Source organism: Pelobates fuscus, chromosome 11 (genome assembly GCF_036172605.1).
Source record: "Pelobates fuscus isolate aPelFus1 chromosome 11, aPelFus1.pri, whole genome shotgun sequence".
Classification (NCBI taxonomy): Eukaryota; Metazoa; Chordata; class Amphibia; order Anura; family Pelobatidae; genus Pelobates; species Pelobates fuscus.
The window spans coordinates 9,830,637-9,849,917 of record NC_086327.1 but is presented as its reverse complement, the minus strand read 5'-3'; the positions used below and the strand labels follow the sequence as shown (position 1 = coordinate 9,849,917).

The following is a 19,281-nucleotide window of genomic DNA, read 5'->3' as shown; positions in this document are numbered from 1 at the left end:
GCTCGCTAGGATTTCGGTAACAGTCGACTCAGCGCTCCAGGCGAACAGGGCTTTAATCACAAAGTCCCTAGGCGATTCGGGAGTGTCTGGAGGAACGGGTATTCGGGATACCAGTGTTCTTAACACCATGGTTCCCCAGAGGTTTCAACCATGGGAGATTTTTCCTTTCCTGAGTGCTGAAGGACGACTCTTTGTGAGACCAGAGGTTCCCCACATCCTGGCTGTTTTCTGGTTAAATTTGTATTAATACCCAAGACATACCTTGGCCCCTACATTTTCAATTTCCCTATTACAGACTTCAAAATTGTATTAAATCTGTGTACTGAATAAATGCAACATTCATTTATATGTATGTCTCATGCTGATTTATATTAATTTGTGCAGTGAGTTGGTTGGATTCAGTGGGAGTGGGACGGGGTCTGTTAGGAGTAACTATGAATGTTTGTTTTTATTTAAAGACCCCCAACAGGGCTGCCATAAACATTGTTGTTTGCCGAGTTATTCTAGTCTCACCGTGTTTGCGGTAGTTGAAAGGTGGAGTCCAATTCCATAGGTGGAGTCTAGACCCCACTGCCTGAAAGCTTCATTAGCCGCCTCCGATTGGATTGCAACACTTCTACCCAATCAGAATTATTCAATAAACCGGAATGATAAAGCTGAGCCTGAGAATTATTCTAATTTTGTTATTTTATCTTTAAATTTGAAATGTGTTGGTGAATCCCCAACAATTAATGTATGTGTTAGTGAACCGCGAGATTATTCTCTTAATAGTGAGTTCTAGTGAACTGAAAATCGCCATTTTAGCTGTAGTCACATCTTGACAGTTTTAGCTGGGATTTAGTCAGATTTGTTTACATTACAATTCACTGTACTATAGATGAGTTTGACTGTGACATCATTCTGTAAATCAGTTTAGTTGACAGGGCCGGTGTGATATTTGCTTTTGATGTGTATTTGTAAACATAGATAAAATGATCACATGAGTTGCTGGCAGTAGTCATTCAGAACAAAGTTTTAATTACACAGCAATGAGAAATATTTACAGGGTCACCGGCAAATTGTACACACCCATTAGAAGCAGGTTAAAAAGGGACTACGGTGACCTCCCCATCTTATATACTACAGTCTGGATATCCTTAGGTGGATCTCATGATGTGGTTCAAACTAGCCTTAGTGGCTATTACATTTCAGTGTATGTAACTAAGAAATAACTGGTCTGCACGTGAGTGGAGCTTGTTGGGGCCTGCAATTAAACATAGAGGATTGTGTTCACAGTTATAAATTCTAGGGAATCGTGGAAAGACCAGCAATGATAAATTCCTCAGAAATAAGTTGTGAGATGCTTAAAATTGCTAATCACTATCATGCTGCATTGCTGTTAAACAGAAACATAGATTGTTACCGATCTGCCTGCCTTGTCTATACATTATAAAACCTCAAACTGATCTGTTCTTCAGAATAGCCTTATGCACGTCCCACACATTCTTCAAATTGTACAATGTTAGCATTTACTGCTTCCACTGGATAGCGATTCCATGTATTTACAACTCTTGCTATGGGACTGTTAGCTTTTAGTGCCTCCACTGAAAGACTATTCCAGGGATCTACTACCCTTTCTATATCACGGTTAGCCTTTACTGTTGCCACTGGAAGGCTATTCCTGGTATCTACTACCCTTTATATATCACTGTTAGTCTTTACTGCTTCCACGGAAAGGCCATTCCAGGTATCTACTACCCTTTCTATATCATTGTTGGCATTTACCCTCACACTTGGAGGCTATTCTAGTTATCTACTGTCCTTTCTATATCACTCTTAGCCTTGACTACTTCCACTGAAAGACTGTTCTGTGTATCTACTACCCTTTCTTAAATGTTATAGACATCTCATTGCTGGAAACTCCAAGTCAAATCTAGCTATCTCTTTAAGTATGCAGGTCTAATGATTTTTGTTCCTGCTGGAATTAAAGATGAGAAGCTAGCACCCTGCAGCAAATGTAATTTTCTATTTCCATCTGCTTGAGATGGAATTCAGAATGGTGACATTTTTAGAATTTTCTTGGAGGCTGTTTACTGCAGCAGTCATCTGTGATATATGCAAGGATCTAGGCAGGCGTGATATTCTATACCGGAATGGCGTGAAACAGATTCACACGTTTTCACACAAGGATTCACTGCAGACTCAAGGTCACCCTGTGGGTGTGAAATATGGGCGGACAGACTCATTGAAATGTACAGGATTTAGTAAAGGTCCATGAGGCATCCCCAAGCATGTAAATATAACTGGTGCATCATAATTTAAGGAGGCTCCCTCTCCAGTTTGCTTGTAGCATGCTTGATTCGTTTGTTTTCCCTCAAATTACGAAGTCGAGCATTTTTACTCGTGATTTCCTCCACGTGCGTGGCAGGCACCCAGCCCCTCTCTCCGTCTGAGAGACGAATTCCTTCCATCCATCCTTAGAGGGGAAAAAAAAAAACCAAGCAAAAAGCACATGAATTCAGAACATCCAAAAAAGCACCTAGAGGAAAAGGTGTTAATATGGGGTAATCTGATCCCACACTAGAAGCTAAGCTGTCAGTTTGCGCCCCTGGCTAACACATCAAATTCATAAATCTTTATGAAACACTTTCTAGAGAAGAGCAAATGGGTTTATTGATGCAATTAGAACATTTCCATAAATTATAGTTAAACTGTCAGTTACACAAAGTTAAGCGAGGGCTGTTTTGATATTATTATAACATATATCTATTCTTCTAAGCAAAGCATTTAACCCGTTCCATGTTAATTACATTGTAACTTTGTAGTTAGTATGTTAAGATTACTTATCCATATCTGGCGCAGTTCTAAAATAACACTCTAACTTTAAATATAGCATTTTGCATTTGGCGACACAATGCTGCGATGAAACCCAATGTGAAGACTTCTAAAAATGGAAGATCTTAAGAAGAAAGTGCGTCTAGTGTTTGTCTGCCTGACAGCCACTAAAGGAATGTTTTTGGCTAAATGTGAGCTTTGTTGAGATGTTTTATACTGGAAATAACTTTAAAAACCCATTAAGATGCAGTACTAAGTGTTCCTTTAAGGATTGTTTAGAGAATATTAATCACAATCGCCAGTCTTTACTGGGTACCACCTTTAGCCAATGTGCAGGGTATTAGCTACTTTCACTAGTCTTTAGTTGGTACTGCCTTTAATTATATTACCACACTTTCATTGGTTTTACTTTGTCAAGCCCTTACTATTTTTAGGCTTCCTGTTATTAACACTATGACATGACTTTCCAGGCTATTACCTACCATTACCAGTCGTTTTGATTAGTATTTACTGTTACCTACCATCACTGGTCTTTGCCGTGAGACGAAGGATGTCAGCTTTCTCCAGGGTGAGCTCATCGTGCCCCTGAGCAGTGTAACCTTTGATACACTGCACTTGGGGTATGTCTGATGGCAAAAAGGAAAAACTATAACATTAATCTGCTCCAGCACTGGACACATAGCTAATGCTGAATGTTATACTCATGACATGACAAATGTAACTTGGATTAAATATAAAGATAATGAATGTATTACAAAGCATACAAAGCAAAACAAAATACTGGAATTTGAAGAACGCGCATTTGCAGCAAAACCATTTGGTTTAGCAGTTTCTTGAGCGAACTCTATCCAAATACGAGGTAACTTAGACAGTTCTCTTAACTCTAAATGGCACTTCTGAGCTTATCCCATTTGAAGTTCCTTAAAGGGACAGCAAGGGATTATGGGAGTTTTCATTTGATTGTCAAATTATTACTTGTGATAGTATCCTGTATAGCAATATTTTGGATGAAAAATTTTGGAAACATGAAGTTTCTCTTTAATATACCCAGTATAATTAACTGTAACCTAACCTACACATTGCATCTAACGTGTGTGGGAGCATGGAGTGTCCCTTTAATAATATAAACCCACCCAGTATAACTCACTGTAATCTAACCTACACAGTGCATCTAACGTGTGTGGGAGCCTGGAGTGTCCCTTTAATAATATAAACCCACCCAGTATATCTGTAACCTAACCTACACAGTGCATCTAACGTGTGTGGGAGCCTGGAGTGTCACTTTAATAATATAAACCCACCCAGTATAACTAACTGTAACCTAACCTACACAGTGCATCTAACATGTGTGGGAGCCTGGAGTGTCACTTTAATAATATAAACCCACCCAGTATAACTCACTGTAATCTAACCTACACAGTGCATCTAACGTGTGTGGGAGCCTGGAGTGTCCCTTTAATAATATAAACCCACCCAGTATAACTCACTGTAATCTAACCTACACAGTGCATCTAACGTGTGTGGGAGCCTGGAGTGTCCCTTTAATAATATAAACCCACCCAGTATATCTGTAACCTAACCTACACAGTGCACCTAACATGTGTGGGAGCCTGGAGTGTCACTTTAATAATATAAACCCACCCAGTATAACTCACTGTAATCTAACCTACACAGTGCATCTAACGTGTGTGGGAGTCTGGAGTGTCCCTTTAATAATATAAACCCACCCAGTATAACTAACTGTAATCTAACCTACACAGTGCATCTAACATATGTGGGAGCCTGGAGTGTCCCTTTAATAATATAAACCCACCCAGTATAACTAACTGTAACCTAACCTACACAGTGCATCTAACGTGTGTGGGAGCCTGGAGAGTCCCTTTAATAATATAAACCCACCCAGTATAACTAACTGTAACCTAACCTACACAGTGCACCTAACGTGTGTGGGAGCCTGGAGTGTCCCTTTAATAATATAAACCCACCCAGTATAACTAACTGTAACCTAACCTACACAGTGCATCTAACGTGTGTGGGAGCCTGGAGTGTCCCATTAATAATATAAACCCACCCAGTATAACTAACTGTAACCTAACCTACACAGTGCATCTAACGTGTGTGGGAGCCTGGAGTGTCCCTTTAATAATATAAACCCACCCAGTATATCTGTAACCTAACCTACACATTGCATCTAACGTGTGTGGGAGCATGGAGTGTCACTTTAATAATATAAACCCACCCAGTATAACTCACTGTAATCTAACCTACACAGTGCATCTAACGTGTGTGGGAGCCTGGAGTGTCCCATTAATAATATAAACCCACCCAGTATAACTAACTGTAACCTAACCTACACAGTGCATCTAACGTGTGTGGGAGCCTGGAGTGTCCCATTAATAATATAAACCCACCCAGTATAACTAACTGTAACCTAACCTACACAGTGCATCTAACGTGTGTGGGAGCCTGGAGTGTCCCTTTAATAATATAAACCCACCCAGTATATCTGTAACCTAACCTACACATTGCATCTAACGTGTGTGGGAGCATGGAGTGTCACTTTAATAATATAAACCCACCCAGTATAACTCACTGTAACCTAACCTACACAGTGCACCTAACGTGTGTGGGAGCCTGGAGTGTCCCTTTAATAATATAAACCCACCCAGTATAACTAACTGTAACCTAACCTACACAGTGCATCTAACGTGTGTGGGAGCCTGGAGTGTCCCTTTAATAATATAAACCCACCCAGTATAACTGTAACCTAACCTACACAGTGCATCTAACGTGTGTGGGAGCCTGGAGTGTCCCTTTAATAATATAAACCCACCCAGTATAACTGTAACCTAACCTACACAGTGCATCTAACGTGTGTGGGAGCCTGGAGTGTCCCTTTAATAATATAAACCCACCCAGTATATCTGTAACCTAACCTACACATTGCATCTAACGTGTGTGGGAGCATGGAGTGTCACTTTAATAATATAAACCCACCCAGTATAACTCACTGTAATCTAACCTACACAGTGCATCTAACGTGTGTGGGAGTCTGGAGTGTCCCTTTAATAATATAAACCCACCCAGTATAACTAACTGTAATCTAACCTACACAGTGCATCTAACATATGTGGGAGCCTGGAGTGTCCCTTTAATAATATAAACCCACCCAGTATAACTAACTGTAACCTAACCTACACAGTGCATCTAACGTGTGTGGGAGCCTGGAGAGTCCCTTTAATAATATAAACCCACCCAGTATAACTAACTGTAACCTAACCTACACAGTGCACCTAACGTGTGTGGGAGCCTGGAGTGTCCCTTTAATAATATAAACCCACCCAGTATAACTAACTGTAACCTAACCTACACAGTGCATCTAACGTGTGTGGGAGCCTGGAGTGTCCCTTTAATAATATAAACCCACCCAGTATAACTGTAACCTAACCAACACAGTGCATCTAACGTGTGTAGGAGCCTGGAGTGTCCCTTTAATAATATAAACCCACCCAGTATAACTGTAACCTAACCTACACAGTGCATCTAACGTGTGTGGGAGCCTGGAGTGTCCCTTTAATAATATAAACCCACCCAGTATATCTGTAACCTAACCTACACAGTGCACCTAACATGTGTGGGAGCCTGGAGTGTCACTTTAATAATATAAACCCACCCAGTATAACTCACTGTAATCTAACCTACACAGTGCATCTAACGTGTGTGGGAGTCTGGAGTGTCCCTTTAATAATATAAACCCACCCAGTATAACAAACTGTAACCTAACCTACACAGTGCATCTAACGTGTGTGGGAGCCTGGAGTGTCCCTTTAATAATATAAACCCACCCAGTATAACTAACTGTAACCTAACCTACACAGTGCATCTAACGTGTGTGGGAGCCTGGAGAGTCCCTTTAATAATATAAACCCACCCAGTATAACTAACTGTAACCTAACCTACACAGTGCACCTAACGTGTGTGGGAGCCTGGAGTGTCCCTTTAATAATATAAACCCACCCAGTATAACTAACTGTAACCTAACCTACACAGTGCATCTAACGTGTGTGGGAGCCTGGAGTGTCCCATTAATAATATAAACCCACCCAGTATAACTAACTGTAACCTAACCTACACAGTGCATCTAACGTGTGTGGGAGCCTGGAGTGTCCCTTTAATAATATAAACCCACCCAGTATATCTGTAACCTAACCTACACATTGCATCTAACGTGTGTGGGAGCATGGAGTGTCACTTTAATAATATAAACCCACCCAGTATAACTCACTGTAATCTAACCTACACAGTGCATCTAACGTGTGTGGGAGTCTGGAGTGTCCCTTTAATAATATAAACCCACCCAGTATAACTAACTGTAATCTAACCTACACAGTGCATCTAACATATGTGGGAGCCTGGAGTGTCCCTTTAATAATATAAACCCACCCAGTATAACTAACTGTAACCTAACCTACACAGTGCATCTAACGTGTGTGGGAGCCTGGAGAGTCCCTTTAATAATATAAACCCACCCAGTATAACTAACTGTAACCTAACCTACACAGTGCACCTAACGTGTGTGGGAGCCTGGAGTGTCCCTTTAATAATATAAACCCACCCAGTATAACTAACTGTAACCTAACCTACACAGTGCATCTAACGTGTGTGGGAGCCTGGAGTGTCCCTTTAATAATATAAACCCACCCAGTATAACTGTAACCTAACCAACACAGTGCATCTAACGTGTGTGGGAGCCTGGAGTGTCCCTTTAATAATATAAACCCACCCAGTATAACTAACTGTAACCTAACCTACACAGTGCATCTAACGTGTGTGGGAGCATGGAGTGTCCCTTTAATAATATAAACCCACCCAGTATAACTAACTGTAACCTAACCTACACAGTGCATCTAACGTGTGTGGGAGCCTGGAGTGTCCCTTTAATAATATAAACCCACCCAGTATAACTGTAACCTAACCAACACAGTGCATCTAACGTGTGTGGGAGCCTGGAGTGTCCCTTTAATAATATAAACCCACCCAGTATAACTGTAACCTAACCTACACAGTGCATCTAACGTGTGTGGGAGCCTGGAGTGTCCCTTTAATAATATAAACCCACCCAGTATAACAAACTGTAACCTAACCTACACAGTGCACCTAACGTGTGTGGGAGCCTGGAGTGTCCCTTTAATAATATAAACCCACCCAGTATAACTAACTGTAACCTAACCTACACAGTGCATCTAACGTGTGTGGGAGCCTGTAGTGTCCATACATGCATTGTATGTGGCTCAGCTGTTTCTGGGGGTAAAACAAGTTGTGTACTGCAGTCTGTAGTCCATACATGCATTGTCTGTGGCTCGGCTGTGTTTCTGGGATTAAAACAAGTTGTGTCCTGCAGTCTGTGCAGTCTGTAGTCCATACATGGATTGTCTGTGGCTCGGCTGTGTTTCTGGGGAGGTGAGTGTATGTTTATAGTGTGTGCATTCTACACTCACGACTTGGACAAGATTCACTCTGACATTCTGTAACTGAGCAGTACTAAGCCACAGTCAGAGCTAAGACAACTTTGCAATTATAGAAAGCTGTGATGGTGTTTAGAGTGACCCTTTAATCATTTATAAAAGTAATGCTCGTAATATTTTATTGTGCTTTTACCTGCCTGGATTTTCTATCTGTTTGCATATCATTAAATGCATTTGGCAGTTTATGGGGCTTGTTTGCCCCCTAGTGGCAGGTGTTTTACACTGATACCCACTTGTCACTTTTACAGAGTTATTCACAAAGGTGAGAATTGTGGTGAATTCCAAGTGAATTTAAAATGTAAGGTCCAAATAGACAAACAATCTCTAAGTCAGCTATGCTTTCAGTTCAGTTACTCGGGCCTTAGATTTGAAATTTATTTTATATTCTCACGATAGTGAATAGTATGGGCTAATGACTAAACTGAGAATGCAAAGTGAATTTCAAATCAACAGACACAGTAAGTGAACTAACTGAAGGCATAACTCAATTAAAAGATTTCTGTCACTTTGGCTTTTTTGACCTTAAATTTGAAATTGACTTTGAATTCTCACTCCTGTAAACCTGTAGTAACCTATTAGCACCATCTTCGTACACTGACAGGTTTCTGTCTGTTCTATGCCTTTTTATCTCTTTCTTATTTTTGAAATGCACAATTTACATTTTTTTTTTTAAGTAGCCCCAAAACTTTGAAACATAATGACAAATGTTTTTCTGTAGACTGCTAGTCGTACTGACACATAAAGAAGGCTTGTTGCTTTCTTATTGAGATTTTTCTTCAGAAAGCCCACAATTTAATTCCAGACAGTTCTAAAATTCTCTTTCCAATTCACTGGTATGCAATTTGTGCATCATCTTCCAGGATATATATGGGAATTATGCAAATGGGGTAAAACATTGTCCGCATTTACGTAAATATCCCAGAGTGCCTCGAGAGTGCACTTCAAAAGTTTCAAATAAGATGTTTGCCCTTACCTTCATTTTCCGTTAAGTGCTCAAGGTCACGGAGACTGGAAGGACACATAGCGGAAATCCATCGTTGTTTCTCGCTCCTAAATAAAAAGAGAGATTATTTCACTGTTCAATCCATGTCAATCATCAACTTAATGTTACATCAGAACAGTGTTTGTGTACAAGTGAAACTATCCTTATATAAAACCTTTTAGTGTCTCGAGGGTTCTCTTAATCAGAGGGTTAAAACACTATGTATTTCAAGGGGAGGATTTATGGTCACTTTCAAATAATACAAAAAGAAAAGTGTATTATAGAAAACGGTTCCAGAGAGGTTCCCAGAGAATACTGATAAATGCTCCCCTTTAAATTACAAATACTGTATCCTCTAATGATCAATTGTTGTAATCTATTTAATTTCACCTTAAATATGGCCAGACCTTCACTGAAGGCTTTGTAGTAGAACCTTAATAGAACCATAGCTTTTTTGTGCCTATGTAGAAAAATTGATCCAGTCGTTGATGTAAAAAGTGACCTTTTAATGATTTAATATTGTCCTTTAGCGGCAATGCCTTCAATCTCTCACAACTTCAACTCACGCTTTGCCCTGAAGGTTCTCACGGATGGTTCCCCTTATCAAAATGGCCTCAAACCACTGATATTTCTTGAATGAACAGGTCTGTGCACAGAATTACAGCTGTGTTAAGGTCAGGACTGTGACTTGGGCATCCCAAAAAAGGACAAATCTTCTTCAGCCATTCAGTGTTAGAAGTATTCACATAGTTGTAGTGCAGAATGACCCACATTCTGCTAAATTTTAAATAGAAAAGGACATTATCTTGTAGCATTTCAATCTCAAATTTATTGTGTGTGTGTGTGTCTTCAGGGAGTATTGCTCACCATGCTATCAAAGGGTCCTTGGAAATTTAATTCACAAACTTGTGCCATGAAAATCTGGTGACATGTAGACATTACACTTGTTCTATAGAGACATGCCCCACAGGCTCACTGTAGCTTCGCCTCAAATTATATTGTAAGAGTGGTGATTTATCCTGAAGGTTCGCATAGTTTTTTTTTCTCTAAGAATGACTGCTCGATTAAAATTGATGTATATAATAATTTTTACAAAATGTTATTTTTAAGTAATTGCCAATCAAATGATATGCAACTATGATTGTAATAATATGTTTTAAGGCCAGAATAATGCAGAGATACAGAAAATTATATATTGTTAGATAAAGGGACACTATAGTCACCAGAACAACTACAGCCTATTTCATTTGTTCTGGTGAGTAGAATCATTACCTTCAGGCTTTTTGCTGTAAACACTGTCTTTTCAGAGAAAATGCAGTGTTTGCATTACAGCCTAGTGATAACTTCACTGGCCACTCCTCAGATGGCTGTTAGATATCCTTCCTGGGTCATGGCTGCCAAAAATGCATCCAAACATTGTGTCTCCTCCCTCTGCATGCAGACACTGAACTTTCCTCATGGAGATTTATTGATTCAATGTATCTCTATGAGGAGATGCTGATTGACCAGGGCTGTGTTTGAATCATGCTGACTCTGCCCCTGACCTGCCTCTTTGTCAGTCTCAGCCAATCCTATGGGGAAGCATTGTGATTGGATCAGGCTACCACTTCTGCTGGTGGCAGCAGGCAGTGGGCAGGTCTAAAGGAAACTGGGACAAAGCATACAGACTTGAATATAAGTAAGATTTTTACTATATTTAGGGAGGCAAGAGGGGCGTGGGATGGGGTGGGTAGATGGTGGTTTTAAACCTATAGGGTCAGGAATACAGGTTTGTGTTCCTGACCATATAGTGCTCCTTTAAACTCTTTTTGTGAATGTTTTCATTCTTGTTTTGTTCTTTTGGCTTTCATGTGGCATTAAATACTGGCAATGTTAACATTCCACAGAGAGGACAAAGCCAATCATAGCAGTACCCTTAGTAGAAGCCCTGCCCATGAGGAGCTTTACATTGATATTCCTCTTGCTGTCTCTAAAATATATCACAGACTAAGCCTTATTTTACATCTGGAGGATTAAAAAACAGCATACAGTGCATTAAAAAAAATTAAATAAAAAAGCTTTTCTATTTTAGTGTGCTATATAGTCTTCTGTCATCTTATTTCACGGAACTCGACCTTATATCCACTATCCCTTTAACCCCTTAAGGACACATGACGTGTCTGACACGTCATGATTCCCTTTTATTCCAGAAGTTTGGTCCTTAAGGGGTTAAGAAGATCAGACTGCCAGTGACCACGCCTCTGGGGGTATCATGCCAGCCGCTGCAGATACTTTCTCTGTAGCGTTCTTACCTCTCTTTATAGTTCCTTTTACATTTTTAATTTTCTAATGTTTTTGCCCTCTAACCCCCACCCTCTCCTGTTCCCAATGCTCACTCGCTCTGTGCCCGTAGCAAAATCTGGTACTTCGGCCGCTGGTCATGACATAACTGCACGTGGAACACTTCCCCAGGCACCTCCTGCAGCTTCCAGCTTAGATCGGTCACCTTCAGATCACACACCGCGGCATGCGCGAAAACCGCAAACCTGCCCAGCCTGCAAGTTAAGAACATTCGCTAAATGTGAGGGGTGGGGAAAAACCAGCTAACACAGTATCACATGACAAACAAAAGTCTTGAAATCAAATACAAAATCACGTGCGTAGAGGAGCCAATATCATGGGCAGCTTATTAGATTGTCAGAGATTTCCTAATGACAGTCACCATCCCTCTGTGTTCTAATGTAATCTAAGACCCATAATCCTTAACGTTACTTGGAATTCTGGCTTAGCATCAGTTCCCTTTTCAATTCTTCACAGTTCCTGGCTCAGTCAATTGAAGTGATTTTTACTAACAGGGCTCTTCACTATAGTGAGAATTCGAAAGGGATTTCAAATTTAAGACCAGAGAGTTTGAAGTCACCTTGATGTCTAGTGAATAACCCCGTGAAGCATGAATCCTCTTAAATTCACCACGGTACTGCACATTTTAGGACAAAACAGCCAAATTAGAAGAAGAAAAAAAAAACGCAATTTAGTCTAATATTTGAAATTCCCTGGTGAATTCATAGTTTAACAAAAAAGACGAAGAATAGAGTGGGATGGAAATCCATCGGCATAAAGCGGGCGGGTGCCCACTCCACCAAAGGTTACCAATTAAAATAAAAATTCGTACAGGTGGTATAACCTTTATTAAGCCGAATAATTAAACACAAAAACAAAATCTATAGTGAAAACCTAACATAAGTGAGATAGTAGTGAGAACCAAGTGATAATATACCTCTAAAATCTGGGTGGAGATGTCCTAAACAGCCACATTAACTACCAGCAGGGTAATACATAGCTAATCTAAAAATGTTCCTAAAATTGAGTTTATTAAAATAAATACATAAGCAAATAAATACCTCCAAAGTATCAGTGTATAAATGGTAAGTGGCTACACGGGTACAGAGGCTGTATATAGTTGAATCTTATCTACAGGCTACAAAGCCTGTAGTGAGAGAAGCACTTCAAGTGAGCTCACTGTATGTCTAAAGTTACTGTGTCTCATTATAGTTCATTTTATGAACTCAATTTTAGGAAAAAAAATTATATTAGCTATGGTAGTTAATGTGGCTGTTTAGGACATCTCCACCCAGATTTTAGAGGTATATTATCACCTGGATCTCACCACTATCTCACTTATGTTAGGTTTTTACTATAGATTTTGTTTTTGTGTTTCAATATTCGGCTTAATAAAGGTTATACCACCTGCACGAATTTTTATTTGGAGTGGGCACCCGCCCGCTTTATGCGGACGGATTTTCCTTCCCACTCTATTCTTCTTCTTTGTTAAACGTATGTTTAGGGTTCATGCCCGTGGGTACCTACGTAACCTTGTATGAGACATCGGTGTTGGTTTTGTCTAACACTGTAGTCTCTCTTTTTCTTGTTCTCTGTTTTGAATTCACAGTTTAGTGAATAACCATCCACAAGTGTCAGAAATCTGCTATTCTTAGCATGTGTGGAGAGGCGATGTTACCGGCTCACTGTAAGTCCTTTCAGAAGATTAAACGATAGCCCTTCTGTATTATTAGATAAAGAGTAACATGCCCAGGGTAGTGTGTTGGGCAGGTAGCTTAATACTCTATAGCAGTGATAAAGTCCGCCATCCATGACACTTACTCTTTTTTCCGGGACAGTAACAGACAGTCATTAAACAGATGCAGATACACTGTCCTCGGGCTGAGCTTGAATCGGGATCCGGCCACGTTTGGTATTTGCATGTCCAGTTCAGTCAATTCTCCGTGTTTCACCAGCCAGCGGGACTGAGAGATCAGAGGGAATATCTGCAGAGACGGGAGACACGGAGTCATTCTATTCTAGATCCAAGGATAATCGTTTGATGTATACTATAGCTGGTACATTACAGGGGAAAGTGTGGGGTAAATTACATTACCCCTATTTTACTGCATTATATAGAAAATACATTAGAAATACACAAAAAAGCGAGCTGAACAATGTTAACCAGCTGGCAGAACGAGCTGGACAATGTTAACCAGCTGGCAGAACAAGCTGGGCAATGTTAACCTACTGGCAGAGCCAGCTGGACAATGTTAACCAGCTGGCAGAGCGAGCTCGGCAATGCTAACCAGCTGGCAGAGCGAGCTCGGCAATATTAACCAGCTGGCAGAGCGAGCTGGGCAATGTTAACCTGGTGGCAGAGCGAGCTGGGCAATGTTAACCTGGTGGCAGAGCGAGCTGGGCAATGTTAACCTAGTGGCAGAGCGAGCTGGGCAATGTTAACCTGCTGGCAGAGCGGGCTGGACAATGTTTACCTGCTGGCAGAGAGAGCTGGCCAATTTTAAACTAGCTGGCAGAACAGGCTGGGCAATGTTAACCTGGTGGCAGAGAGAGCTGGGCAATATTTACCTGGTGGCAGAGCGAGCTCGGCAATATTAACCAGCTGGCAGAGCGAGTTGGGCAATGTTAACTTGGTGGCAGAGCGAGCTGGGCAAAGTTAACCTGGTGGCAGAGCGAGCTGGGCAATGTTAACCTGCTGGCAGAGCGGGCTGGACAATGTTTACCAGCTGGCAGAGCGAGTTGGGCAATGTTAACCTGGTGGCAGAGAGAGCTGGGCAATATTTACCTGGTGGCAGAGAGAGCTGGGCAATATTAACCTGCTGGCAGAGCGAGCTGGGCAATGTTAACCTGCTGGCAGAGCGGGCTGGGCAATGTTAACCTGCTGGCAGAGCGGGCTGGGCAATGTTAACCTGCTGGCAGAGCGAGCTGGGCAATGTTAACCCGGTGGCAAAGCGGGCTGGGCAATATTAACCTGCTGGCAGAGAGAGGTGGGCAATATTAGGAATTGTCTTGTCAGTTTCTGTTAATTCCGGTTCAGTCAATAATGCTGCAAATCCTTTTTGACTCTATATACCTAGTATATATAACTCCGTGTGGATTGTGGAAGTGTGTTTACTCACGGCTGACACTCTCACTCACCTTGCTTTCGAAGTGAATCTTCTTATTAAGATGAATAAGCTCCTCTGTTCTCTTCATTGATTGGACGCTGGCGTTGCACTCTTTCACGAGCTGCGATGGACAAGAATATTGGATAGTAACAATTCTCTTTACATCCTGAGCTCGTACATCCTAACCTGTCTATCACGGGACCCGCCGTGCCCTGCTGTGACTCCAGTATCACCATCCTGCACCCAAACATTGGAATTTACATGGCTCTCACATGTCTGCCACTTGATCTGGGGCCACCTTTATGGCTCACACATGGTGAGCAGCATTCCTTCACAGCTACATGTCAGCTGTGTACCTGCCAGTAATATAACACCTCCCCTGCATGAATTCACTAACACCAGCCTGCCACTTCTCACCCAACTGCGACCAGACCTTCCCATGGCCTGACTGTCCGGGAGAATGACCTCTCATTAGAGAATGAAACATAGAAACACAACATTCAGATGTCACTCAGTGGGAAATGTACGTGCAAATTATCCCAAGCATTTCCAGAATAACTAAAGTAAACCAAACGTTGGGGTTTCAGCTAGATGTTCTAGTTTAAACAATATCCCTTAATACTGAGACAGTGCACAGGTTTATTTAGCAAGGTTCATCTTGGATAGACCCATTGTACATTGCTGCGGAATTTGTTGGTGCTTTAAAAATATTAGTAATAAATAAGCTGTACCATAGGAGTGAGAAATTATCTGCTTTAATCTGTGATAGATATAGAGGAACTAATCATCCATTAAACCTGGCTCAGTAATTAGCGTTACCTTCTTTAACTCAGTAAAGGCTTTGCTGGCTGTATCCTCATTGTGGGACCCCGGCGCTGTGTGCTTCAGTATGTTCTGCATGAGAGTATAAGGTGATGGTTAGACATTGATATCAATAAACCGAGAAGGCCGACACTTCAAAATATAGACTGCAGCGCAGACAGACGGGTAAAATACAGCCTAATAGAGAGGAATACAAACAAACTGACAGCAAGGCAGGCCTCAGACAGAAACACTGACTGATCAACACAAATACAGCCTGACTGATACAAATAATCCCAAAAAGCAGACAGTACGACAGAAATGGTCTCAAATTTCATCAAAAATTCAATCCACCAGCAAGACACGACAAGAGAAGTCACTACATCTGATGAATAAATAAACATCCTTAGATCTCTGCTTGAGCAGAGTGGGTTTGTATCAATAATTGTTGGTTACCTATACAGGTATTCGATAAATATGCATAGCATGATGTGGTCAGCAGAGGGCGCTTGCATTCACATTTTACCCACAGTTATACTGTGCACACAGCAATCACAGGTAACATTTTAACCACTTCCACTCACTCTATAATTACACTCAGTTTTGGGATAAAAACAGATATTCCCAAACAAGGTCAAGTATTTTACCAGATTGAGGGCATTTTTGTGAGTTGACTGCTAATAACTTATATGAACGAATGTAACATATTAAAAGGGATTAGATCATGATGCTCAGAGTTATTCACTAAGAGAATTGTGGAGAAGTAACAAAGCCATCACATATTCTAGGCCAAAGTAGCCGAGTTGGAAAAGTTATCCAGCACAGCTATTTTCCTGCTCAGCTATTTTGGCTTAGAAAGTGCAAATTTCTTTATAAATTCTTCCCAATCCCCTATTTAGTAAACAAACCCCTAATATTTGAGCAGATTTTATCCTCAACCCTTTTGGTGCTGGCAGCTGAGCGGCGCATTGCAAAGCAACGCTACTGACATGGGTTCCGCTGGAAGTGACAGGTTTATTGTAGCGAAAGGATTTATTGATGTGGAATTTGTGCATTTCGTGTCTATAGGGGCCACGCCTATCCTCTCTCTCTGCTATAAGCATCACAGTCCTGTCTGATGAAATCCCCCCCAGAGGCGTTTTCAACATGCACAGCGATTCTGCAGCACGCCAGCCCCCTGCTGCCGGCAACGCATGATAAAACAGAGAATGAGATAGAAGCAGTGGAGTAGCATAAAGAAGAAATAACGACCATATAAATATCACAGGCCACTATCTTACTGTATAATATGTGGAACAGTACTGTAAAATATAAACTGGAAACATTATATCAGTGCTGAATAGTAACGTGCTACTCACACTCTCACTTCTTTCTGACTGGATCTGTAAATAAGAAATAGAGGTGAAGGCGAAATAATATATATCTATTGGAGATCCAAAAGGACAAAAAAAAAAAGATCCAACTTTTCGTCCTTTATGATCTCCAATAAATATATTTTTTGCCTTCGCCCTACATTGTGACACCTGTGGACCTCTACTTCTTGTTGTTCCTGGTGGGCTGCGGACCCCCTTCCACAGAGCTCCCACGTAAACTTGCTTGGGTGCAGCACTCCATTGACTTTATGCATGGGTCTGTAAATCAGCCAGTGCCTATTTTGGTTTTATGTCCTGTGGGCAGGAGCCTCTAATATGTTCCTGTCATGTTTCCGAGAATCCTTTTACCTCGACACTTATTTTAACTCTTTACTATAGGAAGGCCCTCAATACACCAAATACATGCAGAGCATTCCCCTGATACATTCCACAATATGCTTTTGAACTAAGATTTAAGGATTTCTGGGGGCACTAATAGGCCTTTTTAAATACTAGGAGTTTTCTACTTCCCTTACACAGCTCCCTCCATTGTATATGATGTTAGACAATACCCAGTCTATATGATGCCCTTCTGATGGCAAAGTAAGCTACTTAATATCCTTGTCTAAAAGATAAGTTTTAAAAGTGAGTAAAATTTTTATATTTTCTATAGGGCAATTCCATATGTACTCAATGAATAGCCTCTAACTTCAGACTCATGGCACTCCTAAATTATTAGTCCTGTTTGTTATATAGATTGAAAAACAATATTCTGCAAACCCAGAGCCACATGAACCTGAAAACTATAGAATTGGTACCCCAAAGTACAAGCAATTTACTCCACGGAGCAGGGTTTAGATGGATTCATGACATACGTAAGGAGCATACCTCCACCAGCATTTTTAGGCGCATTATCCTCTGGAAAGGTAGGATAAGGAAGGAAGTCAAAGGGAGACGTTGGCAGACTTGGTCCTCTTCCAATTTGGCCAGGACAGTTCGGAATCTAGCGTTCTCCAGTCTGAAACAGAAGGAAAGTTCCAACTTAGCACTTGTCATGATTTAAAGTCCTCTGATCCTCTCTAGCAATGTACTAACATACTGCACACTGGGGAAAGAGGGTAGAAACATTGTATCGCATTCTCCAGATCCTCCAGCTCATAATAGAGCGTCATGAATATTGAAGTGTGGAAAGCTCAAGCTGTAAAGTTGACCATTCCAACCATGAATGAATGACTTACAGCAGACGTTGATAGGTTTGTTCCTGATAAGCCTGATTTGTGACATACGGTAGGTAAACCCTGCGCAATTCAGGACAGTGACGTAAAACAATATCACAAACATCAAAACGCAGAATATCTTCTTCCAGCCTTTCCTCCAAATCTGCAAGGAACCTGTCCAATAAAGAGAATACGAAGTCAAAAACGCGTTCCTCAGGACAGTTTTCTTTTTTTAACATTTCATGCGCAGTGGGTGGAACTAGCTCCATATTGAGTACATAGAATTAGCTTGGCAACCTATTCTTTCGGTGTGAAATTATCTCAGTGACCCATTCTCCAATAGTAACATAATATATAACCAAAATAAATTATGCAAAACAGAATTATAAAGGACTTCCAGTGCACTGGAGAAAGCAGTGCTGCTTCACTAACTAGTGGGCAAACTCCTGGCATCTGATGACCACTGGCAGACTTAGTCCACAGAAAATAGAATGGGTACTGAAATATGGGTCCTCATCCAAATCGTATTATAGTTTCTACACATTAATTTAATCTGGGTTCAGTTAATCTGCAGAACGTTTCCCAATGGGTGTAAAGCCATACTGTGTATAGTCAATCTCACTCTCAGGCTCTATTTAAATCAAAGGAAAGCACATTTCAGTGTGGGGCACTTGCCCCCTATTGCCATACGCTACAGATGCTCATATCTGATGAGATCACTAGCTGTTACCGTGATATTTCACTTTTGAATTTCCAGACTGGTGAGACAAAAAGTCCTGTATGCTAGAAGAGTCACAACATACATGTACAGATTTTGAAATATCCCCTTTAGGACACAGCTTCAGAAGTAAAATGCCAGCATGCTGAACAATTTCCGTCATGTGTCCCTAACGGGATATTTAAAATGCTCTACTTGAGGATTTTCAAAAACGTACGCACCTCTCACTGATCTCCTTCACTTCTGGTAGTTTGGAGAAGAGCCACTGTTTTTCTTGGGTGCCAAGGCACTCACTGAGCTCAGGAGAGTTAAGGAAATGATCGACCACGATAGAAAGACTGTTCACGTAGGAGGCCTCCGAGGTCACCAGCTCGAACTTGGCCTGAGGAGACACCAGTTGGCAATGTAATATGTTATTGGCCATATTTAAACTCTATTGCCATATT

At 41.0% G+C, this 19,281-nt stretch overlaps 1 protein-coding gene across 2 annotated transcripts in view; it reads right to left on the bottom strand.

The window, feature by feature from the left end:
- Positions 1-997: 997 nt before the first annotated feature.
- The window catches only part of ARHGEF19 (Rho guanine nucleotide exchange factor 19), a 48,795-nt gene continuing 30,511 nt past the window's right edge, over positions 998-19,281 (bottom strand). For both annotated transcript variants that reach the window (XM_063436704.1, XM_063436705.1), the window contains exons 7-16: positions 19,057-19,217; positions 18,139-18,291; positions 17,789-17,918; positions 15,567-15,641; positions 14,779-14,868; positions 13,462-13,625; positions 11,697-11,855; positions 9,313-9,389; positions 3,336-3,440; positions 998-2,455 (exon numbers count right to left, since the gene is read on the bottom strand). In XM_063436704.1, coding sequence (XP_063292774.1) covers positions 2,298-2,455; positions 3,336-3,440; positions 9,313-9,389; positions 11,697-11,855; positions 13,462-13,625; positions 14,779-14,868; positions 15,567-15,641; positions 17,789-17,918; positions 18,139-18,291; positions 19,057-19,217 — 1,272 coding nt within the window. In that variant the 3' untranslated portion in view covers positions 998-2,297. The remainder of the gene's footprint in view (positions 2,456-3,335; positions 3,441-9,312; positions 9,390-11,696; positions 11,856-13,461; positions 13,626-14,778; positions 14,869-15,566; positions 15,642-17,788; positions 17,919-18,138; positions 18,292-19,056; positions 19,218-19,281) is intronic.